This window comes from Suricata suricatta, chromosome 7, assembly GCF_006229205.1.
Source record: "Suricata suricatta isolate VVHF042 chromosome 7, meerkat_22Aug2017_6uvM2_HiC, whole genome shotgun sequence".
Lineage (NCBI taxonomy): Eukaryota > Metazoa > Chordata > Mammalia > Carnivora > Herpestidae > Suricata > Suricata suricatta.
The window spans coordinates 135,325,041-135,352,809 of record NC_043706.1 but is presented as its reverse complement, the minus strand read 5'-3'; the positions used below and the strand labels follow the sequence as shown (position 1 = coordinate 135,352,809).

Here is a 27,769-nt window from a genome sequence, read left to right as displayed (position 1 = left end):
CGGTCTGTAATCTCAACCCAGAAACATGAAGAGATTTGGGGGAGGGGGGGTCAGGGCAGAAACTGGTAGGATTTTCGGCTTCAGTGGCCATGAGCTTCCATCAGGCTATTAGTCAAATAAGCAGAGTGGTCTCTAACGTGTCACCAGCAGATAGCAATAAATTCTCAAAATGAGACTTAGCACCTGCTTTTTTCATGTGGAAGGGAATGAAAAGAGCTGATTCAGCACATGCAGTCTATCCATTCAAGTCACATACTACTGATGTCACAGAGAGCCGCGACAGCTCAGTCCCGAGGAGCCAAAGGTCACAGGATGAGTTAATAAGGCATGCGTCTGAGCCCGTGACAAGGCCAGGCTTCTGCTGTGTTTTTTTGGGATGTTTTTGGTTGGGAGTAGGGGAACTGAGGACAAATCCCCCCCCCACCCGCCGCCCGTCACCGTGAAAGTCAAAATGCAGAATCTCAGTGACTGCTTCCAAGAGTGACAGAAGAGATTCAGACCCTGAAACAAAAGAGTGGTGTGCAAGGGTCTCTCATCCAAGTGTCCTGAAGCAGCGTCTCTCCATACTTGGCAAGCATGGATTTATTCGAAAGAAATGCACGGAAAACCGTTTCAGAGCCCAGATTTACGTCATGCCCAGTTCACGCTGTAGACGCTCTGTCATCCCCTGCAGAGTCTACCTCATAAGCACATTAAAAATTTCAATTTTCAAAATAAACATGATACAATTTCTGCAAACTGGGAAAATCTCACATAAATACACCAAGAGGAAAAGTTTGTTTTGAGGAGTCTTGTTTGTTTATAAAACAAATTCTTCCATGGCCCTGACTTAAAGTACCATTTGATCGTTCTTAGTAAATACAAAGAGGTGGTGTTTTTGTCTCAGTGAACCCCAAAGCTCAACATAACAAAGAAGGCAACCCCAAACCACAACACTTAACTATACAGTGTATTTAGGGTTAATATTTCTTAAACCAGCTCATTCCACTTGGACCCGTGCAATCATTTAAAATGATGGGATACAAGTCTCTGACGAGGATTTACGTTAAGTTTTCTAAGCAGGTTATAAAAACAGTACAGAGATGGGACTCTGGTTTTCTAAAAGAGACAAATCAGCTATAAATATATGGAAAAAATCTAAGCTACAAAAAAATAGTAACTGAAATTCATAACGAATACGTATGACCCATGTGTTCGGAACAGCCAGTGAAGCTCTTTAAATGGAGCACACTGAACAACAGGTTTCTTTTCTTTCCAATCTAACTCTAGATTCCGGATTTGATGCAAGAATACAACATAGTTAAATAAAGTGAACCCACAAAAACACAGAACCTATCCAAATAAGTTACGGTAACGATACAATACTTCTAAAGCAACTGATTAGGTACACATTTCCATAAAACTTCTTTCCAAAACTAAAAACTAAATTAAGAAGCACTGTGATGCATTTTACTCTTGTTTTATTTTGAAATTCAAAAATAACTGTATAAAGATAAGGCAAAAAAACAAACAAACCTTGAATTTACTGAATGCCATTTACCCTTTTAGTATTTTTAAAGAACATATGTATATATAAAACTATATACATTACATACAAAATTATCTATGAAATAAATCAGTATATCCATCCTTCCTAGTAAGAATAGGGTGAGTGGCATAGTGAAGTTGACTTATTTTTATAAGAAAGAAGAATTGGCAGGCTGCTCCCACCACAGGATATTTCTTACTTCAGTATGGAACATTTTTCTTTTCAGAAATACATTCCTCAGAAAACAAAATCTCACTACTGTAAGATCAGACAGAGTTGTTCCTTAGCCTCATGGGCCCGTGTATTTCTTCTAGTTCAAGAAACCCCAGCAAATACTACTCGTGTATCAATTTCACATCCAACAGGAGATAGAAGTTAAGCATGATCTTGCCTTTGGTACCTAATTTCAGGTATTCCCAGTAACTGCCAGTCACCACCAGGCTTCTATCAAGAGGTCACTTAAGTGGTCACCCGGAGATACAGACAGAGAGCAGGTGCAGGGCAAGGCGCAGGTGCCGATGGCACAGCTCCACACCCTGTTACCCGGGGCAATCCAAACGTGGGCAGTAACTGCCCACAGGCACCAGCCAACAAGCAGCGGAAGGGCTGGGCCCAATGCTGCGCACGGGCCAATGTGTCACCTCGGCTCTGCGCACGGAAGAGCCAGTCACAATTCTGTTAAGTCAGCATTTCACCGCCCCCCAGCCCCCAAGGTCCTCGCCAGTGATTTCTTTCATTTCACTCTCCAAACTCCGCACGTTAGGTTGGGCGGAATAGCCCCACATTTTTCAGTGTAGTTTTGGCTTGGAACATGCCAGTGAAAGAAAGCTGATTAAATGTAAAAACCACCTGAGTACGAGGTTTCTACTCAGTAGCCCCACGTGGCAGGCACTGGGCCACAGAGCACCGCACTCTGCCCATTTTAAGGATAACGGGCTCCCGCCGCTTAGTATGCAGCAAGGGTGTCTTGGCAAGGGCTGAGAAGTTTGGGGTTTCTTTCTGTCTCTTGTTTTCTAGGAGTGACTTCTTTCCTTTTCCTCGAGAACACATACAACTTGAAATTTAGAAATCAATGTTCCGTTTTACAATTATTTGTTCCTTTTTAACAACAACAATAACAAAAAAAGCTGCCGACAGTGCAATGGTTTTTCAAAGTGGCCCAGAACAACCCAGGTAAATCCCAGGCGCTCTGCCCTCTACACTGGCCCTTGGTTCCGTAAAGCGTTTAGGGAATAATTCTGCTTCTTCACCAAACAAAATCCCCTCTATAAATTCAAGCCTTAAAAAACACAGGAAAACTGTTGTCAGCCTACGATTCTAAAACCCTGTAACTTTGCAACATCCAAATCCTATTCTAGTTTACCAGGCTATTTTTTTCCCCCTTCTCAGAGAATAATTCAGTTTCACCCCCATTTCACAACTGCCCTGTAACTACATAAAAAATAAATGCAGAGACTAGAAGTGAAATTGCTGCTTTAATTTTTCAGGCCGTAGTAAATAGCTGCACTATGGAAACGGGCTCGAAGGAATGTACACCGAAACCCATATAAACAAAACGCATTTGCTCATAAACAAAAATAGTACTTTTAAGGGCAATACTTTGTCAATAAAACAAAGTTTATGCACATTATTTCTTACTGGTTGCGCTAATATAATTACAAAATGAAAATATAATTTTAGTTTACCATAAATTAGGATAAATTATTTTAAGAACAATAATTCCATTATATTAACACACAGGGAACTTCCTATGAGTCAATAAAGGACATCTGTCATGCAAACAGATGCCACATCATGCATGTACAAAGCCCAATTCCCCATCAGAAAACAGAAATGTCTTTCTTTATTCTCAAGCAGAGATTTAGGGATTGTAAAGGAAAGTAAAATACTGCTTTAAAAAAATCACAAAAGCTGTTTAGGATGAACATAATCTTCTGACTTAAATCAAGACGCGGACGATCTTCAAAGACCATCCTGAATGAAAACGTGAGCAGTGAACTTGGGCGGCCACAGCAAACCAGAGACAGACGCGTGGTGTGTAAACTTGACAACTGCCAGAAATGGACTCATGGAGGGCCTGGGGGGAGGGGAGGGCAGGAGAGTCACTTGGACTCCACTCATTCAGAAAGTACACCGTCGCCGTCCTGATCTGAGAAAACGCAATAAAGTGATCGAACAAAGAGCCACTGGGAGCAGAACACAGCGGTGCTCACGCTGCCCCCAGCCCACACCACCCCCCATGGCAAGTTCATCCGTTGGTGCTTTCTCAGCAGAAACGAAATCTTTACGGCCACAGGCCTCAAAGGTGTGTTAAATCGCTTCCCACTTTTAACACTGTTCCTATAGGCCTCCCCCAAGTACACCATACACACAGAAAACATCTAGTGGGAGAAATCTAAAGCTTTAAATACTATTTATTTATTTACCAGGGGGTGGGGGTGGGGAAGATAATTCCTGTTTTTTAAATGGAGGATGGATTTCAAAAGAAGGAATGGGGTCAACTCAACTCGGCAACTGTTACACTTTTTTTCTAAAGATTCTCGTAAAATTTTAGTAAACTACTAAAACGTTATTGAAAATATCCTTATAAATAAGACATGACATCCATCTTTTTAAGAGGTTTTAAGAACAAAACCCTACACGCTGTAAAAACAAACAATTCAAATTAGGCAAGACTTTTCCAGCAGCATGAAATAATGGTCGTTTTCTTGCTTCCACCCTTCAAGGACTAAAAAGCAGAATGTTAGAGCCAACCATTAAAAAAGAACACAAACTAAGTATTTTCACCAACACAGGAAAGAATTCCATTTTGCACAGTACCTTTCCTATGCAAGTTCCATAATCTTATTAACAAAAGTGTGATAATTAAATAGTCTTTGTGTTTAGTTTGAAGTACACATGAGGAGTTAACGATTTTACTTAACTGAAAATTCTAGATAAAACCAGGTTAAAAGAAAGGGAAGTGGGCTTCTTCATTTTTCCTTACCTTTAAAAGTAAGTGGCTTCATTAGTGAACTACCTCTCTATCCCTCCTGTCTTCATCATCTTTTGTGCTTTGCTTCATTAAGTGGTCTACAATCACTGCTCAGTGTTAATAGAGCTTTTTTAATAGAAATTACCCAGATTACTGACTTTTCCCAAAAGTGGGGCAGGGAGGGAGGACCACTGTTTCTCAAAAGAAGAAAGAAATCCAGACTTGAATTAAAAACAATTATTATCCAAAAGAAATTGCTTTAGACACGTGGAGAGTATTTCCATATCCCACAAGGCGGGTAAATGTATACTGCAACACAACACGTTTGCGGAAAAGCGCCTCATAATCTCAGGGATTCTGTATTTCTTCATCCTTCCCCGAACCAAGAACGTATCCATCATCACAGCACACGACAAGAACTCAAGAACTGCTTAGTAAAATGAATTCATATATTCCCCTTCTCCCATCATAAATAAGACAAATTAGGTTTATAGACTGGCTAAGAGCAACAAGCAACAATAACCCATCCATCCACGTCTGACGCCGAAGTGTGCGTTACTGCCATCGAATCAAACAAATATGGAGAAAATTATTATTACTTATTCCTAGTGTTTTTCCTCCGCTTTAAGTGCCACGGGGTGGGTTTTACAAATACAAAGACGGTGCTGCGTGGGGGATAATGACCCGACAAAAGAGCCCATCTGTAACCTTTCGCCATCAGGAAGCAGCTCTAACACATGGGCTGTGCCTCAGCTGTGAAGTGCAGGGTTCAGTGAAGTGAATGTGGACACCAAGCAGAAGCTGAGTTTTGAAGTTGGTGACAAATGAATCAGAAATCCTGGGACGTCAGGGCGCCCGGGTGGCTCCGTCGGTGGAACATCCGACTCTTGATTTCAGCTCAGGTCATGGTCCCAGGGTAGTGTGATCAAGTCCCATGTCGGGCTCCACCCTGAGTGTGGAGGCTGCTTAAGATTCTCTCTCTCTCGTTCAGCCCCTCTCCCCTGCTCATGCTTTCTCTCTCTAAAATACATTTTTTTCAAGGTGACTTTCATTAAAAAAGAAAAAATAGAAAGAAAGAAATTCTGGAACATACTATTCAAAGAACCCAACTACAGTACTTTAGATGTAAAATATAGTTCTTAAGAAAATTCTAAAACATGCAGAGCACTAAAATAGTGGGTGAAGTGACCACTCTTAAATCTAAGGGGAAGACAAGGCCACACACAAATTCCCTAACACAATACACAAATCCAGTTGCTCCGGGGACGTGGAGGGGCAGCAAGACGGCCTCCACACCAGGGCTCACCTGCATCCTCATCTCCCATCAGCAAGATCAGTCCTCACCGGCAAATGAAAATCTCAGCCCTAAAAAGGTCAGAGCTGGAAAAGTCCTATGCTGCCCCAAAATTGCCACCTATTCTCACGCTGTAAATATGAAACTGTCTGAGGTTTCTAGGAGAACACACATCCCGATGCCCTTTACAATTAGACAGAAGGAAAATTTTCCTAAATATCAGCAGGCATCATCTGGACACATTCACAGGAAACTATTTTCAACACCACCGGCTGAACCGTAGGCTACTTCTCAGATGTGATACCGAAGTTCTGAGAAAGATGTCAAACCAAAGACCTTACGGCATTTTACACTCCATACCCAAAACCCCACGCAGCGGCATAGACCAGCAGAATCCCGGATCTCTGGATCTACTCTGCTCCCCGCAGACCTTATAGTCTGGGCCCAAGGGCCTGGACTTCACAGCTGAACCTGACCTTGATATTGGCATGCACGTGGAAGGGAGATGGGTGCATCCAGAAGACATCCTTAAGGCAACTGCCTCTGTGATCACTATTTCCAGAAAAGACAGACAACTGAAACCACAGATAAACAGCCAAGTAGAAAGACAGGAAGTACTTCAGCTTTCTAACTTTTAAAAGAGCACTTGAGCGCACAGCAACCTCCACTGAAGGTTCAATTATCCTCACTCCTGAAATCCTGGGTTTCCATCTATACACCAAAACCCCACAAAAGATAAACTCTACACCTGAATTTATTTTTGTACCTGCAATCTCCTTACACACGCGTGAATGAATTAGGTTTAAATGCTAGTTCGGAAGGCACTGACAGCCCGAATGTGAGCGAACACACTGTAATTCTACCACAATTCTCTCTGTAGCAAAACCAAGCCTGCATGGGATCCATAAGCTAGAATTGCACTGCCCACTATGGAAGCCATTAGCCTCATGTGGCTATTTTAAAGTTAATTCAAATTCAAGTTCAGTTCCTCACACTAGTCGTATTTCAAGTGCTATATAGCAACATATGCCAAGTGGCTAACATATTAAATGACACAGATATAGAATAAACAGGGTAAGACTCAACAGCCAAATTTGCTCATATTTTTGTTTTTTGGGGGGAGATGCAGAAGTCACAGAAACTCATTAAGAGTTTCAGCCAGGTGAAAGCATGCCCATCCCTTGCCCTATTTCAAGCCCAAACTGCTGGCCAATTACAGAAGCTTACATGGTCATCAGTCATAAAGTGCCTACAAATGGGGAAGGAAAGACTGTCCCTAGAGAGAGTCTCTGGAGGATTATTTTCCCCCTGTCACTCCATGAACCAGTACTGGTCTAAGGCATTCTTTTTCCAATCTGTAAAACTTATTCTCAAATTCTTAATTTGTAAGTGCCCTGTCTCCCAAGTACCTGTGTCCAGAAAGGAAGCCCTGGCATCTGCAGAGAGACATGGGGCAGGCGGAGAGGGGGAGTAGCCTTTTACTGGCAAAAACTGTGTGCCTACTCTCCACGTGTACATGAAAAGATCTGGACCCACTCAAAAAAGAATGTCTTTTTTTCTGAATGACTCAGTAGGCTCCCCCTTCCCGCCTCCCCTGCAGGCAGCGGTGGGCAAGGAGGTGAAGCCACCACGTTGTGCAGAGGCAGGTGCCCTGCTCTCTTCCCCGACACCAGGCCCCCAGGGCATGTCTTTCCCAAGGGTACCAGGTTGTCCCTAGAAAAGACGCCACCAGTCTAGCTTCCCTAGAAGCCAGCGCCCCTCAGTCTGTAATGGAAAGTAAAGCAGGGGCATGTGTCAGACACGCGGACGAATACCGAGAAATGAGGCGGCCGTAAAGGAGACTCCCCTCGCCCACACACACCCTGCCTGCTGTCTCCACCAACCATCCTGACGGGATAGGCCACGGGCTCATGCGACCAACGGTCCCATTCACTGACATTTTAGGCCCTTCAGATGAGACTACTTCATTTCCAAGGTCCCAAGACCAGGGGGAAGTAGGAGCTGCCGTGACCCCATCACATTCAGACTCTGTTTCTAGGGCCCCTCTGGGGACGGGCACAGGCTCTTCTACCTCATCTTGATGTCCATCTTGGCTACATTTCTCCTGGTGACAGGCAAGAAGCCAGTATCGCTTGATTCAGCAATAGGAACTAGCTTACAAAGTCAATTTTCCTCTACCGTGCAGAAGACAGGCTTGATGAAGACAAAATTACCTCGACAACTAAGCAGACATAACCTTCAACATTACAGAGCCTTTATGAGTGTGACAGGACTGGGGCCCCCAGTGCTCCGACTCCCACCCAGCCTCTAAGTCTTCTTAGGTCGGTGTCCCGGACCTGGAATGTACGGCCTAGAACACACAGAAGTTCTAGATTTATTATTCCTGGGTCAAAGGCGACAACCAAACTGTCAAAAAGTTTGCAGTTAGTCTATTTTATTTTTTATATTAAGAGTTGTAGTGAGATACAAATTTACAGATGACACACAGGTAGAAATTACATTGAATACAATAGGCGCTAGGTTTGGGCTCTAACTACGGGTTAGCAGGCTTGAACAACGACCCCAAGCCGGTTGTTAGTCAGCACTTAGGAAGAGTAAACGTGAAGGCTGTACACATAGGTTCAAGTACAAGATAGATGAGACATGCACCTCCCATCACAGGGCCGGGTGGGGTGCAGCCCCAGGAACACTAGCCCCTGGGGTCATGGCAGTCCGGGACAAAGGTGGCGGCAGCCCGGTTCCATGCCAGTCACACTTGCAGAGTGTTTATTTAGTCTGGTAGTGGATTCCTGTTTGGAGGCACTTACACAAAATGAAGTCTATCAGAGAATTGACACTAGGATGACAGACTTGTAACCACACGATGGGGAAAATAAAGGAACTAATTAATCAGCCTAGTGAAAACCAGGTAAGATGAAAACTACCTTCAAGTGTCAGGACAGCCATGACTGAGAAAAGGGATTCAGATTCCTCTCATGTGGAATCCAAATTCAAGAGTTTCCTAACAATTTAATTTATCAGAAATAAAAGTGGTAAGTTCCAAATGCTGAGGCGTTCAAAATGGTGTTTTAGAAGCAGAAGCAGTTCGTAGATGCGGTCAGGAGGGACATTTATATACTATGTGAACTTTTAAGAGCCATGAATCAACAAATCATATGTAATGCAAGTAACCGGTCTCAGACCAGACAGACTTAATTGAGAGAATATTAGTTTAAAAATTACAGTAACTAAAACCTTTTCAAAATGTCCCACAGTTCCCCACAACCATAAACAATCTCTCCTTTAACCTCCTTTGCAAGGGTACAGGAGACAGGAGAGGGGCTAAAGAGAAACTTGAAACAAAACCATTTAAAAAGAAAGTTATTGCTGCCATTCATGGGCAAAGACTGACCAACACTGTCACATACTGAGAAACACACACACACACACAACGTGCTCTCTCTCTCGCCCCCCCTTCATTTCTAATATTTTAAAAGCTTAGTTCTTTAGAACTTTGTCCCCTCTGAAATCATGCAAGATCAAGCAGATAATGGGTTAAGGCCCAAAACTAAAAGAGCGACAGAGCAAATCTGACTGCATGTTTGAAAAAGCCTATAAAATGTTACAAGCAAAACAGGAAAGCCTGTGTTAATAATGCATAAACCAAGAGAGAGAAAAAAGCTACCCATTTAATGGAATAATGCTTTTATCCTTGCAGTTAAAATGAAATAAACCATGACTATTAATCTAGTAAGACCATGTAAAAATGTAATTTTTAAACATTTACTAAAAGGGGACAGTTCAGTAACCACTCTAAAACCAAGGCCTGTGTACAGCAGCGTCTAAACGCTAAATACCAATCTCCAGTCTGCGGACGCCATTACCCACCCTGTCACCATAGCAACGCTAACAGTATGCCTGACTTCAAAGACAAAGATGTAATTTCAGACTTCCAGCAGCCAGAGGGAGTGGTAAGAATATTCTACCCAGGCGGTGTCAGCTGATGATAAATTATAAAAATATCCAGGAAGGTTATGAGGCAGAGTGTACCACATAGTCTCATATTCCTGGGGGAAGACTTATCTTAGTCAAACGCACTGGGAGACAGCAAGAGTAAAACAAAAAGTAAACAAGAAAGGATCTCAATGGAATCTGATTTCTTTTTCGTTTTTAAAATTACACGGTACAGAGTCCCGCCTCCTTTTCTCTAGCTCCCAGGAGAAAATAAAAATAGCTTCTCCCATCCCCTTTCACATTCAAATTAAGAGTGACGGAAGATGTGCAAGGCCCTTCCAAGGGACTCGCAAAACCACCTCGAGAACTGCTGCCCCTACATTTGTGAAACTCTGGCATTTGTCAAGAATTGTTTTAGGCACAAGCAGGCAGCTAAGGGAGCAAAATCGATTTGTGCACTTTGGCTACACAAGAGCGGCTACCCTGACAGCCACCCGATTTAATCCCAACAAACTCAAGGTATTTTTTAAGCCCTCTGAAGGGAAACAATTTTCCAACTTACAAGGGGTTTTTTTTGCGTCTTTAAAAAAAAAAAACATAGATAAATAAAGCTGACATCGACAGTGCTATTTCACGGTTTTGTAACTGCACAATTTTTAAAAGTGGACGCCCAAAATCGTGAGCAGGTAATTTTCCTAGAGGTAATGAAATACTGAAGAATTCACGTTCTTGAAGTCTCTAGAAGGAGGATGTGACCGTTCCAGGGCTTTTTCATTTACAGGAATTTATCAACAAGACTGGCCTACAAATGGACAGAGGCGGTTTTCCTATATATGTTGTTACTATTTTTTAAGAATAAGTGTACATTCAGTTATCTTTTCGTTGAGTTCTGTCACGTGGTTGGGGGCTCTAATGACCCAGCTCCCCTTTCCAACAACCAACAGACCCCTGTTCTCCTTTGCCCTGAGAACTGATGAATGGGCGAGAGCCAAAGATAGCTGTGGATCCAAATCAAGACTTCTGTGGAGATCCTTGTCCGCTAGTGGGCAGGTCACTGGCTTGGTCACCGGCTTGCTTGCTGGCCACACCCAGTCCTTCTGAAGGACACAGTACAGAAACCCCACACAGCGGGGGCTCTTCTGGGCCCGGTCCTGGGGGTAGACGTGGAGAGCCACAGCAGTGTGAGCACCCCTCCCACTAAAACTCAGAAAAAGCTACGCAGATTTAGTCTTTTTGTCCTGAGGACCACATTCCCAATTTTATGATGTCCACAGGTCAACAGGTACAAAAGGAAGAAAGGAAGGAAGGAAGGAAGGAAGGAAGGAAGGAAGGAAGGAAGGAAGGAAGGAAGGAATGAAGGAAGGAAATCACTAAACTTCACCAGAAGATACAAATTGCAAGGGTTATAAGTCTTAAGTCATTAGTGGAATGTCTGCATTGTAAACTTCAGACCATCACCGTTACTCATGAGCCCAAATCTCATAACTCAAGGAAGAGCAATCTTCTCCCATAAACACATACCACAGAAAAATGCCAAGTTACAAGACAACGTGTCACCTCTCCGTACTTCACGACTAAAGTATTTATTAGATGACTTTTCATCCTGCTACAGGTTTTATTTTCACAAAATTATTAACTTCAAAAAAACTGTGAAATGAATAAGGGCTCGATAAGCTGCTCCTATGGACAGAATTGCTGGGTTTCTAACTGTGACAGGTGAGCAAGTTACAGAAGAAACAGCCAGTCATTCATTCATTCACTTACATGACAAGAGGCCAAACTTAAACTCTACATAATTGTCTCACATAAAATTTAACAATTTCTTTAACACTGTAAAAAAAAAATAGCCCATATTTTGGCATCACTATTCACTATTTTTATAGGAATATTGTATATGTTCCTTTATAGACTATTTCCTTTTACAATATAAAAAATTTTATTTTTTGAAATTATAAAAGTGATATTCCATTTCAAGAGATGATATTTTTGCTTTATGTTAATATTCGCCTAACTTCAGTTTCACCCTTCTACCTAGCTGGTCAGGAATGCAGCCTTAAATTTATTTTTTCAAGGTTTTATTTTTAAGTAATTTCTACACCCAGTGTGGGGCTTGAACCCGCAACCTCGAGATCAAGAGTCATAGGCTCCATAGACTGAGCCAGCCAGGCACCCCACAGCTTTAAATTGAACAGTGATTCATGGTAACTGCATTATCATGGTTTGTTTATGTCTCCATTTTTAAACATTTTTTTAAATTTGTATCCCACTTTGAGTAGTGTCAGTTTATACAAATGCTTTACTGCAGGTCAGCTCAATTCCTATTTAGAAACACAGAGGTTATAAATTCTATGTAAAAACATCATAGGAAATGAAAATGTTCTGTCACAACAGGACTCTTTCAGTTAAAAGTGGCCATTGGTATGTTTAAAAATAAATTTACACATTCCTAGGGACACATGTTGGAAGAAGAACACCTCTTCCAATATGGTTTAAAAAAAAATTTTTTTTTACTGTTTGTTTATTTTTGAGAGAGAGAGAGAGAGAGCGAGAGCAGAGTATGAGCGGGGGAGGGGCAGAGAGAGGGAGATACAGACTCCAAAGCAGGCTCCAGGCTCTGAGCTGTCAGCACAGAGCCCAACACAGGCTCGAACTCATGAACCATGGGATTATGACCTGAGCTGAAGTCAGACACTTAGTGGACTGAGTCACCCTGGAGCCCCTCTTTTTTTTTTTTTTTTAATTTTTTTAAATGTTTGTTTATTTTTGAGAGACAGACACAGTAAAGTTTTTTTAATGTTTACTTATTTGAGAGAGAGTGAGAGAGTCTTCCAAGCTGTTTTTAAAACACTTTTGTAGTTGAAGAAATCTATAGTCTTAAATTTCAATCATTAAGTTATATAGTGTCTGGGTCATACTTTTTATATTACAATGCCATAGTATAAAAACTTCAGAGAGGCTAAAATATGAATTATATTAAACTTCATATAATTTTGTTGTATTGATGAGAAACTGGGTTTATGAATACATTCAAAAGTAAAATTGGTGATAGTATCATACACTAGGGATATGGTGAAATAGTTCATAAAATGTGTTGGAAAAAGTAAAATATATTACTCTATTTACTACTATAAAGTAATATTCATTTCCTCTATAATTTATCCCGGTACCTTTTCACTAGCGATCACTGCTGGCTAAATATAGTGGACTTATTGAATAAGCATTAGCAAAAGATCCCTATTTGGGATGTACAGTTTTTTATTTTTTTTATGTATTTAATGTTTGCTTATTTTTGAGGGGGGGGCACGTGTGTGCGTGTGCGTGGGGGAGGGGCAGAGAGAAGGAGACATAGAATCTCAAACAGGCTCCAGGATCCAAGCTGTCAGCACAGACCCTGACAAAGGGCTTGAACTCTGATGGTCAAGATCGTGACCTGAGCCGAAGTCGGACACTTAACTGACTGAGCCACCCAGGTGCCCCAAGGAATGTACAGTTTTAAACATCAATAAACACAATGGTCTAAAAGAGCAGTACTGGGGTGCCTGGATGGCTCAGTTGGGTAAGCGTCCAGCTTTGGCTCAGGTCATGATCTCACGGTTCATGGGTTTGAGCCTCGTTTCGGGCTCTGTGCTGACAGCTAGCTCAGAACCTGGAGCCTGCTTCAGATTCTGTACCTCCCTCTCTCTCTGACCCTCCCCTGCTAACACTGTCTCTTTCTGTCTCTCAAAAATAAAAATAAAAACATTAAAAATAAATAAATAAAATAAATAAAAGAGCAGTACTAGAAATCCAAAGTAAGATACTTCCAGGGTGTTCCCCTTGCAAAACACCACCTGACTCAAAAACAACAAACTTAATGAATGTCATCTAATCAACTGGGCTGAAAAAAGGCAGAGAATTCCAAAAGCTGTGTTTTCTATATTAATAAAATTATTTATGCATGGCCCCTATGAGCCCTCCCCTTTCCTCTCTCTGTATGTATTAGAGGGAGAGGGAGGGAAATGTCGTGCATTATTTTACCTGCTGCACCACCATCAGTCTCCCACTAAAGGTGCGTCATCAGCCGCGCCGGTTATTCCCGGACGGCCGCTGTGGCTCCCATGGCCATCTGACTCGGAAACCTGAAAACCCTCTTCAAAACCTAAGGAGTTTATCTGAGGCAGACTTCACTGAGAGCAAAGCAGATTTCTACCCCTGCCTTTCCTCATGCCTTTTCTTTTCTGTATCTTTTGTAGGTGACTTTACCACTCCCTGATAATACCACAAGTTGGAAAGAGCAAGGAAAAGCCATTTAGTTACCTACACAACTCTAACCATAATGGTGGGAGAGCCCGTCAGTGTTGTTTTGAACTGCAACATATTCAGTGTAGTTTTCGCATATACGTGTTCTTCTGTTAGGAGGTAAAAATGAAGAACACAAAATCAAAACGAATGCAGGAGAATCCCAGTGCAATTCACACCAACACACTCAGAGAGATCCACGTACTGGGAGGTCCGACGATGGAGTCTAAGGGGCGAGGAGTCAGTGAGATGAAGTTTTGGCCAACGGGCAGCTGCCCACAACCACAGGGACGCTACAAAGTCTCTGTTCCGGATTGCTCCATCTGGAGGAAGGGGATACCGGCTCTCGGGAAGGGCGGGAAGACTGGCGACCCTAACAGGCACGGGCAGCTAAGGAAGTTTCAAAAGAGGAGGGGCAAACGAATGTAAGAAATTGACATTTACTGAGCATTTACACATACAGCAAGTACCACCCAAGAAGTTTTATACATGTTCCGTCTCGTGTAATACACAGGGGTAAAGGTGAAGCACCTAGGCAGTAAGACTAAATTGATCGTATGTGTGAATGTGCATGATGAACCATAATGTGCATATTTGGATACACTTTTTAAAAACTGATACCCCCAGAAAGGGCCAGAATTATATCAAAGCTGGACAAAACTTTAGTACCTTGCTTTCATCCCTATAAGAGTAGAAATTAAGTCAGAAAAATGAAAATTAAGTTGGGGGGGCGGGGAGACGAGTGGAAATAATAAGATCCCTCACAAAATCTCTCAAGAAAACCAGCAGAATCATTAGTCTACCACACCAAATGTTGACACAAGTGTGTGGTAATTGTGTTCTTCCCCTAAAATAACAAGCACTTCTAATATGGGACAAAATGCCACCTGAAATCCCTTGCAGAGAAGGCTAACTTCATCTAGATGTAGCTGTCACTGATTGTACATTTTCCAATATCCCAAACTTCCACAGAATGGCAAAGCATTTCTGTGATATTACACTTGCTCAGAGTATGAATTTTGCAGGTTTTATAGATGGTTCTCTGAAGATAAAAAGAGAAGACAGTGGTTTTCAATAACAGGCATTCTGAACACAGGTATGTTTTCTTATTGCGCAATGTGTTACAGGAAAGAACACTAATAAGCTAATCCAAAATTTATTTTTACATTATTCCTACATCTAACATAAAATCTTAAGCACCGGAGCCAATCGATAAATGACTGTTAAATGTAATTGGGTTTTTCTGTGTAAAGCGGAATCTTGTGCATTAGGCGAGGATGTCAACATTCAGGCATGTTGGCTGAGGGAAGGCAAACAGAGGGACTATGAAAAAGCAAAGCCACTTGGGAAAAATCTGAACATATTCTTATTTTTTCAAGGACACTCATAATTTTAATCTAAATTGGCAAAGCAGTGTTTCAAAAGAGAAGGTCTGAGGTTTGGAAACTAAAGTTGAAGGGCACTCAGGTGTGTTCTAGAACAGGTACGTGCAGGCAGCCACTGCAATGGGATGAACTACAGACTCACAGGAACCTGGAGTCCAGCTTCCTGCCACTGTGGAATCTTTATTTTCACATCTGAGGATTAGAGCTTTAAAAAATTGAAGCAAAATACATAAAACTACACATATTTTAATAACTCATTAATATTAAACCATTGCTCTTTATGCAGGAAGTGAAATGACGGTGTTTTAAACACTGAAGGGGAAAAAGGGGGAGGAAGGGGTTTGATTTGAAAACACCAAGAGAAATCTGTTCAGAGTTCATGGAACTCTCCCTAACGCCCTATTTCCTCTGCTGGGATTTAAATGTATCACAGAAAGTCAAGGTATTCAAAGGAGTACCCATTTCTACACAATAAAAGAGAACAGCTTTCAAAAATAGCATGTGAAAACCAGGTTCCCCCGGCCCCTCCCACAGCCTCAAAAAGGAAAAACAAACAAGTGGAAACGTGAAATTTGTATAGGAGGCTCACCAATGCACATACTCAAAATAACTTTCAGAAGAGAAGTCAGAGCAAGATACACGAAACTCAGGGACGCCCCTCCAGAATGAAACGCAACCAGAGCAAAGTCTAAATCGCCCCGAAGTGAGCCGAACACAGCGGATGTAAAGTCACCTGGTCCCACCCGAGGAAAGGAGCATATCAACGTACTCGGTTCTCCTAAAAGCAAAGGCAATGGTGGCAGCCACGAGTGCTAGCTGAACTGTACACAGTTTGCTCTGTTTTGGGGTAGCGTGCTCGTCTTACTCCATGTTAGAGCCAGCAACACCCCGGCGCACCTGCCGGGCGTTTACACAAACTCTGCTCCGATGCTCTCCAAATCACCTCCAAGGCCTGTCGTGAAATGTATGGGGACAGCACCCTGTCATTCTTTCAAGATCAGTTCCTATTTATGTTTTATCTCTTAAATAAAAGAACTATACAAAAAAATAAGGGTTTTGGTAACAGATGAAGTGCCTCCTTTTAGGAGTTTTAGAATTCAAGCAGATTTATTCCGGACTTGCCTTTTAATCTCACAACATCTCTGGGTTATTCTCTCTTCTCCCTGACTCAACTCCCACCACCGAATCAGCCCTGCGTTTGTCATGGCCAACACCATCTCCTGGCCGCTCAGCCTGAACACCTTCAAAGCGTCTATCCTTCATCCCTCCCTTTATTTCAGCAATTTTCCCCTCTGCATTCTCACTGCCATCCCTTTTTAATAATCTGACTCAACCTCATTAGCGAGATAATACACTAACCTCTTAAGTTGTGTGTCTGCCTCCAGTGGTAATGAAGGCATTTTGAAAATAAAGGCTTTGCATTAAAAAAAGGCAGGGAACAATTCACTTGTCTTGGTAACCTGACAGTACCAGACTTTCAAAAGTAGAAGATGGGGTGGGGTCTGGCTTTGAGTAGACCAAACACGTGTCAAGAAGGGCAGGGCTTCCAGCTCACACTTACAGTGCTCACCAGGACCCCTTCCTCTGGGCTCAGCTGTTCTCTTAGTCGCGGTTTCCAGTGTTAGTTAGCTGAAAGTTTTACTTACACAAGACAAGACTTTTAGAACTGGTGTCCAATCAATTATTATATATAATTATTATTCTTATTTTGAAGCCAAATTTTCTCCAGAGACAGATAATTACAAAAGAGCAACCGCATACTTTTGGGGTCATTAGAAGGTGTTAACTCAATCACTGCACTTCTCAGCCACCCACACCCATGGGGAAAAAAATAAAGACTGATGAAAGATCCCTACCTTACATGAGAAATTTTGGGGAAAAAAAAGTATCAGTATCGGGGTGCCAGTGTCAGGTGGGGGCAGGGTTCTGCCGTGCTCGCGCACGCTGGCCTACTTTAAGAGAAGGCGTTTAGCTGTGGACCAGGCACAGCGGATGTAGCGCTGTCCTAGGGGACCCCACTCTGTGCTCTAAGATAGTAATAAAATACAAGTAAAAGTAACACTTGTAACATACCGCTCTACCCGGAGCAAACCCGGGAGCTCCAGAGGGAGGGAGGGAGCCCCAAATGCAGGGGCCTTTTTTCAGGAAACAGACTTGGGTTCATCAAGAACAAAGTGGTTTTCCTGTCCCCGGGTTGCTAGTACTTCCATCAGTGGTTACGTCTCCCTTTAAAAAGCACAGAGTGCAGGGCGCCTGGGCGGCTCAGTTGGTTAAGCATCTGACTTTGGCTCAGGTCATGATCTCATGGTTTGTGAGTTCAAGCCCAGCATCAGGCTGTGTGCTGACAGCTCAGAGCCTGGAGCCTGCTTCAGATTCTGTGTCTCCCTCTCTCTCTCTGCCCCTCCCCCACTTGCACTCTGTCTCTCTTTGGAAAATAAAAAAACATTAAACAAAGTTTTTTAAAATAAATAAATAAAAAGCACAGAGTGCTTACTCAGTTACTTTCTAGTACACAAATGTAAACCTGGAGTGTTGGAAGTGACTGGAGGCCTCGGAAATTATAACCAACTGCTGATTATTTTGGTTCAGAGAATGGTCTCCACTGGCTTCCTGCTGATCCAGTGCGAAAAGGCATTAGACTTTGCATTACAAAGATAAGATTTCATTGTCCTGCAGCTTCCTTACTAGTCCCTTTTTCCTCATCCCCCTTTATACCAAGGTCAAAAAGATAACTGGTATATGTACTTCTCAACTTTTTGATATGAACCTCTCTCCTTCTCTGGAAACTTCCCTACACTCAAATATGTCAAACTGCCAAACTGATCCCACGGCAGGGAGAGGGAGCTGTCTGCAGTCTCGGGGACATTATACAGACTCCTTAAGAAGGCCCTTGGCTCTCACGTGACCTGCGTAATAAAGCAACGCACTCAATCAGGCAACTCCAAATCCCAAAGTATGTCCCAAAGTAAAAGGCACCCAAAAATGGGAGGGAGACCATTGCTGGAGCCGCACAGGAGTCATTACTGAAGGGCATACACGAGCCAGGACCTTGGCTGAGATTCAGCCTTAGCCCTGTTTGCCATTCACCATCATCGTTAGAACAGGTGTCCAGGCCAAAATATACTCCCTTATCACTATAGAGTCGCCATTCCTTCCACACAAGTCATCATAAGCTGCTCACGTTCTTTTTGTGAGGAGAAAAAAAAAGGCAACGGACTTAAGTGACTTCCAGCTAATCATTTTTTATAATCATCTGATCTGAATAGTTAGCCCCAATATTATTTACTATCATTCTGGTCTAATGATCAGGTATTTAAGTCAAGAGACCCCTACACAATTGGCTATCAATAACTGAACGCTAAACATTATACACTGAACTTTAGAATTAATGTTCTCCCACACACTGGGCAGGGACAAAATGCACAGATGTGTGTACAGAGATTCCAGTGTACGGACTGCTGCTCTGAACACTTGTACAATTCAAACGATAGCCTGATAATGAAATAATGTGAAGGGCACACACACCACAATTTAACATTGGATAAAATTTAGGTCCTGGGGAAGGAAAGAGACAACAATCGTACCTGACAGCTTTTTTTTCCCTTAAGTAGAATGCATTATGAAGAAAAGTGGTTGAGAAAGCTTAGTCACTTTTTTGTCGCTTAAAGCCTTTTTCCCCCCTCTTTTATTCCAGGCTTAAACAAAGTTCAGTGGGGCATCAAACTGCCTGTTTTAAATTACAGTCTGTATTTTAAAATAGAATGCATGCACGGCGTGTTCCTGAAGCTAGAGGGTGGGAGTGTTATTCACGGGAAATTGAAGGCTTGTTGAGTCAATAATCTTCTTTCACACAGTAACAATTTTCAGCTAAAATTTCTTGACCCAAACAAAAGAAAACAAGACCATTCAGTTATTTTACAACGATTTAGAGAAGGCAAAAGAAAAAGATGAGGAAGAGAGAGACACTTCTAAAATCCTACATTGTGAGGGAAGAATGAAAAATTTTGCTCGGTACATAGATTTCTTTCCTCTCCTAAGCTGATGGTTAATATTAAAAATAGTTACTTCCAGTCGAAAAGAAAAATAAAAGCAATTAACCAGTCCACAAATGCTACTATGAGCTGCTGCTGGTTACAGACCTCTTATTATATAACACAGATGTATGCCTCCAGTTACCTACAAAGTGGAAATTTGTAAATTAAAATCTATTTCCTACCTAGCTTGGGTAATGCAGAGTAAAATGCATTCGACCCCTTATACTGGCCGTGGCTGAAAAAGCGGGGGAAGCCCACTGACCCCTCCGGGTGCCAGTGCAGCGGGGAGCACCGTGAAGAAAGGAGGAAGGAGGCTTCCTAGCTCAACATGCCAAGAACCGCCTTCTGTAGAAACAGCAGGCTCGACTGAGAAAAGGTGCCTTGGAACATCAGCCCTGGCATGAAAAATTAAAATTAAAACCTGAAGTTGTTACGCTGCTTGACAAACTCCTACCCAGACCCTCACGCAAGAACTCCCCCCTCCCTGCTTTTCTGTGTTTTGTACTGAAGACAAACACGACTCTCTCCCCTTTGTGTGTCCACACAGCTGGTCTGCCAGAGAGGCTCCTGGGTCCAGGTGTGTTCTGTGGCTTTCTGTGGACGGACCTGGGGGCTGCATGCGCCCGGCCTGGGGGCCACAGAGAAGGCTCCACCACCTCCCCCCAGGTCATCAGAAGAGCCACAAGCTGGCCCCAAACCTTCCCATCGCCAATTCATTACAGCGAAACCTGTATGCAGACTTTTCTATTAGCTGGGCATATCTGCATTTTTCATCCCTTATTTAATGAGCCTCATTTATCAACTATAGATCATAGTTATCTTTCTATTATCAAAACCAATATCCTGCAAATCAGTTATGTTCAGTCAGTCTCTCTTCATCTCCAATTTTGTCTAGTGTCTATTTTTTATAGTACTCTTTCATTAATTTTTTGAGAATTGACAGTCCCATAAAATGGGTTGAAATTCATTTCCCCCATATTTTAAATGGAAATCTTCAGAATGTTATGTGGAAAAGTTTGCAGGGGGTATGCTTAAAGTGTTTTTAAAAATTAAATGAATTTTTAAAAATAACATATTGCCACTAAGCAAATATCTCAGCTATAATAAATTTAGAATTATCCACTTATTTCAACAGGGCTGAAGATCTCAATTCAGAAGCACTTTGCACACAAACACTTCAGTTATTTAAAAGCAAACCCTAGTTCGTTTTAAATATTAATTTATTCAAACTTTCCATATATTTAACCTGCTTTTACCTGGAAGAAATCCAAGCTGGCAAGGTTTTATTGGGTATTCATTTACAGAACAAACACATAAGTGGAAGACTGTTTTGAAAGAAGGAGAAACCTACTTTCCCACTTCCTACTACTTCTTACCTTGTTCAAGTTCAAATATTATCCTCTGTTTTCAAAATGACTGCCAATATCACAAACACATTCCAGGGGATAAAATTATAGAACATCACATCTTAAAGAAATAATCCATGTTGGAAAATAACATCTGTCAAAGTCACTATCACTTTTCCTAAATTCAGACTTTCACGGTAAGGTCCTCACGTGTTTTTCTCAACCTGAATCCGAAAAGAATTGATGTCTCCATATGGAATAGACTAGCTACTAAAATTACATTTGAGAATATAGTAAATTCTACGTAAGAAACCCAACAATTGTGTGTTCCACTTAAAACTTTGCCAAGATATCAAAATGTGTCTGTACTTTCAGTTTGAAAACTGTATCCCTGATGAAGTAGGTTTATCTGCAGACTCTCCACCTGACAAGGCTCCATCCCTCAGAGAAGCTCCTGGCCCTTCCACGATGGCTCAATGGTCACAGCCTCCCTAACTCCCAAACTCAACGCACTGTAATAACATGTAGAAACACTCATAAGCAGCTTACATCATCAGCTACACCTAGGAATTATCAATGCTTCAACACTGAAACACAGTGACACCATATTTGATTTCTCTTTTCTCAACTTACAATTTTTTCAATGTTCAGAATGATTTGAGAAGGCTCAATCAACGGAAGATGGCTATACTCTTTTATTGAAACCCATTTAAGTCAAGTTCAAGTTTTATTTATTAAAACAAATTTAAAAGGTTTGCGAAGTGTTCATTCAGTGGCCATACATCTAATTCTACCTGGTAGATTTCAACTTTTGCAAAAGCCTGCCACCTAACAGGTTAGGAACATTTTAACAATTTGTGTTTTCAGTTGGGTTGAGAACTTAGTGAAAGCAAAACCCAGTTAAAAAACGCTTCATCTAGCTTTTTCCAACAGTTTCCAATTGTTCTCAGGCACTGTATTATCAAATCTACAACACTTAAAAATGTCCCTATTAACATATCATCAATATTCATATATGCTGCCAAAGTACATGACCTTTCACCACTATCCAACGTTAAGTGCAAACACACACAGAGTATTCTTTTGCAGGGAAGGCAGATCATTGGAGGCCCTGTTGCTCATACCTAACCCCCAAAGAATATTCTTGGTAATAACAGTTTTGCAACCATCTCTTTCAGGCTTCCAATATCCTGTTTAACACCCTCTATTAACAACCAGCATTTACTACCTCCTTCCTTTCATGAAGAGCCAAAAAAACATGTGTTTTATCTCAATATTCCCTTCTAATTGCAAACTCAACAAAGGTGCCACAGGCACTGTTCCACGGGACACTTAGGGTTTTTTACGGAGCTCTGAAAGATACCAAAATCCCTTTTTAGGTCCACCTCTGTAGATACTTCCTATTTAAAGAAGAAAGAGTCAGAAGGAGATCTCTAGTGACCTGATGGGCCTTCTCAAAGGCTGTTAGAACAGGGCTGAAGGTGGTCGATGTCTGAGGCAGACAGAATAACGGGCCTGCTCTCTGAAACGCGGGCCGGTGGGAGTGTCGCCGAAGAAGAAACCAGGTCACTGCCGGCCAAGCCGAGAAGGCACAGCTCTCAGACCCCTGGAGGGGAAAGTGCCGTTTACTTCGGACAAGACAGAAAATCACCTTCTGTTTGTTTACTGCCTTGTATACGTGCTTATACAGATTTTATTAACAACATATCTGTGCCGCACTTACTGAAATTACGCTTATTGTTCCTGTCAATTTATTTATGTTTACAATTAAAAAACATGTATTATTAAGGGAAGAATGTTTTCGCACTATTTTTGGTTTAATTATGCAAAAGTGCCACTTCTTCTCTAGAAGCTAAAGGCTACCAGCTTCAAGTCAAATGTCATTTATAATAATAGAAAATGGATTTAAGGAAAAACCCACCCTGCTAACACCACACTCGTGATCCTGTAGTCTAAGGATCATCAGCGAATGTAGGCTCTACTGATATCGATTCGATACCTTGGAAAAAAAGTCCCTTAAGCAATGAAAAGAAAATTCTGAAACTAGAGGAAGAACACGTTTACAAGTTTTTACATAAAATCTTATTAGGAAAATACTACTGAATAAAACACAGTAAATACTCTGAAAAGATCTTAGTCTAAAAGGGGAGCCAAGACAGCTATAAAAATACGTGTAAGAAAGATAAACAGTAAATGGCACAAGCAATGAAAATGTAACGAAAGACAATAAAAAAGTGTATTAAATAATGTTTGGAGGAGTATCTTAAAACAGAAATTAAGATATACTCAATGTTGATAAAATAAAGAGTTAATATACTGTAGCATTTTTCCGGCCTTCCACTGTCTATTTTGCTTAAATGCGGATTTCATTTCATACCAATATTAGAGGTAGAAAAACTACACAACGCGCTTACACTTTTAGTGATAGAATTCCAAGGAGACAGAGTTCTGCAGGCCACTTTCAAGATCTGCTATCTGCTAAGATTTGTTAATACTGGTAATATACAAGGTGTGTAAGCTAGTGTATCTCGATGGGGGAAAGGCTGCTGATTAAGAGGTATAGCGGTAAGTGGACATTATTAAGAAAGAAAGATTTGTTCTGGGCTTAGGTCGGAGTGAATTAAGTGATAAGTAAATACCACTGGTAATGGCCCCAAGACAACAAGAGGACAAGTATTAATTTATGAGTTATTTGCTTTACCGTGGATGATCTCGAGATCTAAGTCAGCTGGAAGACATAACTGCGGCGGCTCCGGAAGATCACCAAGGATTTAATGACATGCAAACACTGACGGGTACCAGTCCAAACAATGGTGGGAGGACAACTTACTGAGAGATCAAATTACAGATCCAGCTAAGGACACTGGAAACACCTAGACTTCTCCTAATGGAAATGTAAGCGCGTGACAACCATGATAAAAAAAAGTACCACAAGTGCAGAAAATATTACAAAATCTAACTCAGTATAATCAGAAAGATGAAGACAGGGCCACTGGAGAAACTTCCTTCTTAACAGTCACATATACAACGAACGAAGACTTTATGTCATGGTAGAATCACTACACCACATTTTTTAAATGTAAAGGTAAGACCCACAACTTCCCTAGTTCCAAATTACAAGCCACAGGTGACACTTATGATGGATTGCCTTTAAAAGAATTTCTATCACTAATACATGAATCAAAACTGCAGCATAAATCTACAAATCACCCAAGAGCAAATTCAGATATAAGAACAATATAGTCTCACAGTACCTACAGTAGCAACTTAGCCAAGTGGAAGACCTAAAATATTTAACAGAAGTAACGCTAAAATGCGGGATATTAGAGTCATGTAGAATACCAACCAATCTTGCCCCCCAAACTGTGATCACCGTAACTGTGTATAATATATTGATGCCACATCCACATAGCTAAAAATGTATTAGTCAACCCTGTACAGAAACTTTCCACACAAATGATGCCTGTTAAAAGAAAAGTGGCCTAAAATCCATTTTGATAAAGCCAATTTTCATTTCCACAGATGAGCAGCAGGTTGGGGGGGGGTGGCTAGGTACACCAGCTGATCTATGGTTTGTCCTTTATTCAATAACTGATACTTTATATACTCACCACAAAACCTGGAAATTTTGTTCCCTAAAAAAAGCTTAGTGAAACGTTATTGCATCAATCAGCATCTTATATACCTGTGAGTTACAAAAACAGAAAGGAAATACCAAATGGGGCATTTTTTTTTAGCACGTATGAAAATTTATATCATGAACAAAGATAAGTCCTCTTGCAAATTAGGCATGGACAAGATTAAGGAAGAAAGCAAGTCATTATATGTATTCAAACAGAACAATTCAGAAAAACTTGAACTATTGATGAATAGACCGGTTCATTTCCTAACATGCTTTTGGCCCCGTTTTCAATATTCAGCTTAAAAGCACCATCCCAGAGCACAATTCTCCCGTCAGTTTCTGAGGCTTCCACACTTCATTCCCTCCCTAACTGTGCCAAGAGCTAGCGAAGTGTCAACCCCCGCTTTCCGCACAGAGCCATGAGAAGCAGCAGAGCCTAATGAATGACTCCAAAGTTCAAGTGGATATGAAGAAGGCAGCATGCCACAAACTATTCTTATAACTACATAAAACACCTGTATCAATATACAGCAGATTTTCCAACCTGCAGCACAGGACACATCATCAGCCAGTGGCACACCTACGAAGTTGGGCTTCTCTAAAAACAGGGGGGAAAGGTGGAATTCATCTTCCATTGGCTTCCTGTGAATCCACTGAAATTTCCTCAAACCATAAGCTAATTTCCAAATATTCGGCAAACGTTACATTATTCAGTGGTGCCCACCTGTATGGGGGTACACAAACTACGTAGCCGTCAGTCACCCACTAAAGAAAAAAGCTTACAACACAAAACGTAGAATCCATCACCTCTTTCATTCTTTCAAAAACCAAATAACTAGACGATAAATACTCCAGTGCTGACTATAAGATGACCACAACAGATTTCACCCACCTCCCATCACAGAAATAAAGGCTAAAAACTTATGTCGAAAACATGTTCATCAGCTTCAAAGATGCTATACACTGTAGCCACCACTTACGTCCTTCTCTAAGGCTACATGCAACTTAAAGATGGGTAGAGTATGCAAGCCAGATGTCACGTAGAACATTATTACAAACACTGGTTCTCACAGTACGTAATGTAAAATATTTGAAATTCAAATTAAAATCCTGGCTAGCCTGAACTCCCATCTTGAGTGAACTGTAATAAAGATGATAGTAATAATAGTAATTCTTCAAATTAAAATAGTTTAACAAAAAAGAAGTATAAAAATTTATTTGCACAGATGCATTCTTTTAGTTTATAAGGAAAACCTCGTTTAAATTAGGCCACCCATGAAAAAAACAGATGTACTCTTCACAGGCATCAACGTGAGTCCCTGTAACAGAGCCCCCACCCTAGTCAATATACGCCCCGATCACCATACTGTATTTGCTGCTGGAAATACTTAAAGGCTGTTTTTTCCAAATTTAAACTAAAATGCTTTTTTTTGGGTGGAAAATGCTTGGCCAAGTGATTTCTCTTGACATCTAGTCCCAGAAGATGGGATGTCACCACCGGATGCTTTACCTCATTCATCATGTGTGATCGTTTGCAAAGTGGGAATTTCTTTACGTTTAACTCCCGTACAGACACCTCTGTTCTGTATCACAACAGAAAGCAACAGGCTGGGCAAAGCACAACTGTCCAACAGAAACACCTTTCTGCCACAAAACCCATCAGCTGAGTAATAAAGCTTGCAATTGGACCAAGAGATACTTCCAGATGAAAAAGACCTATCCAGAATAAAGCCCTAAAAAGTTAATAAATCACAAATATATCTGACATCTAGAAACCGCTCCCCTCAGTCTTAATATACAGTAGAACAAGCAAAAATAACAGCTCTTTTTCAAAATGTGTAACTCATTACATTTCCAAATCAGCACATTAATGTCTTACTGGTAAACTTGATGGTCTTTCTTGTTGTATTAAGTTCAAGTCTTCGTGGTTAGGTTTTCCAGGAGCCAAAGGAGGTTGTGATCTAGTCCCATAGCCTTCCTGAGACATGTCCTAAACAAACACAGAGAAAGGTCTCCATAAATATCTCAGTGAGGTTGTGACCAAAACGAAGCAAAGGCTTATCACAAACTATCAACTTATATTACATTTAAGCAGACATGGAAATATGTTATAGCCATCATTTAACACTTCATAGAACACAGAAACAAGACAAAGCAGTGAATCATCAAGAGAAAAAAATTATATGTGGATATACATATGTGTGTGTATATATATATATATATATATACACACACATATACACAACTAAAGTTATTGTGACCATACAAACTAAACACTATATTTGAGTTTTGCAGGAAGAGAACAGTGAGTAAAAGACAGGGAAAGAGATCAGCTATGACCAAACTCTTTTAAATCAGAGCAAACAAAAAGCTCGTGTTATTGTTTAATTCTGATTTTGGCTGGGCTGCCTTTAGTAGTACCTTGACAATGTTAAAATAATTAATGAAAATTTTATTATCAACAGACTTTTAGTACGTCCTCTGGATAACCCACAAAACAACATCGTTATTAAGCTCACGGTATCCTGGGGTTTCTACAAAACCAATAAACACTCATGTACAGAATTCCATATGTTCACGTGGCATAGTTTCCAGAGAACCACAGTAAAGAATAAAACAGCAGTAGAGAAGCGAAACACACCCAGAAAACCTGCTGAGGTATGAGAAACTGATCATTAACATGGCCTTTCGGGCATCCTGTTGAACACTTTTCCAAGAGGTATTCAGCATGGCTTCGGTATTGTACTGAAATACTATTACAGAAACCAAATACCACACCCCACCAAACTTACTATATACCCAGTCTCTAGCGTGTAACTACGTATGCTCAGCTACGGAACATTCTGCCCCCATTCACGCCCAAAGTCAGACAGCAGCACAGAATGTAAAACACTTATTACAGCAGGTCTTAATTGGTGCGGAAAGCTGAAAAACCAGTTTCTGTTGGGAGAGGGAAAAAAAGAATGGGAAATATCAGTTAAAAATAAAATTCTCTCCCTTTCCCTGTCAGTGTTAGTATTAAAGAAACATTATATACGAGTTCTACTTCCCCTGCAAAACCCTCAAAATAGGACTTTAAAAACTGATGTTTATTAGTTGAAACCCTATAAAAAGCTTCTGCTGCCTCACCCCTTTCTCACACAGCGTGCACTTAAAATTACACGGTTTCTTAAGCCAAGAAACTTTGGACCAATAGCTAATACTACAAAGTACACAAACTGTCCGGACCAGATTTAACCAGCCAAGTGCTGGTTCAAACAGGCTCTGCAGGAAGGACAGGCCAGCGAGACAGCATTTCCGAAGCAACCCTCCATCCTTTAAGTACATCTGTGAGTGCGCGCGCGCGCACACACACACACACACACACACACACAC

General features: G+C 41.2%; 1 protein-coding gene across 7 annotated transcripts in view; it reads right to left on the bottom strand.

Annotated features, from left to right (window-relative positions):
- ARID1B (AT-rich interaction domain 1B) overlaps nt 1-27,769 on the bottom strand; it is a 385,639-nt gene that overhangs the window by 248,899 nt on the left and 108,971 nt on the right. For all 7 annotated transcript variants that reach the window (XM_029944117.1, XM_029944118.1, XM_029944119.1 and 4 more), the window contains exon 3: nt 26,274-26,384. In XM_029944117.1, the coding sequence (XP_029799977.1) occupies nt 26,274-26,384 (111 nt within the window). The remainder of the gene's footprint in view (nt 1-26,273; nt 26,385-27,769) is intronic.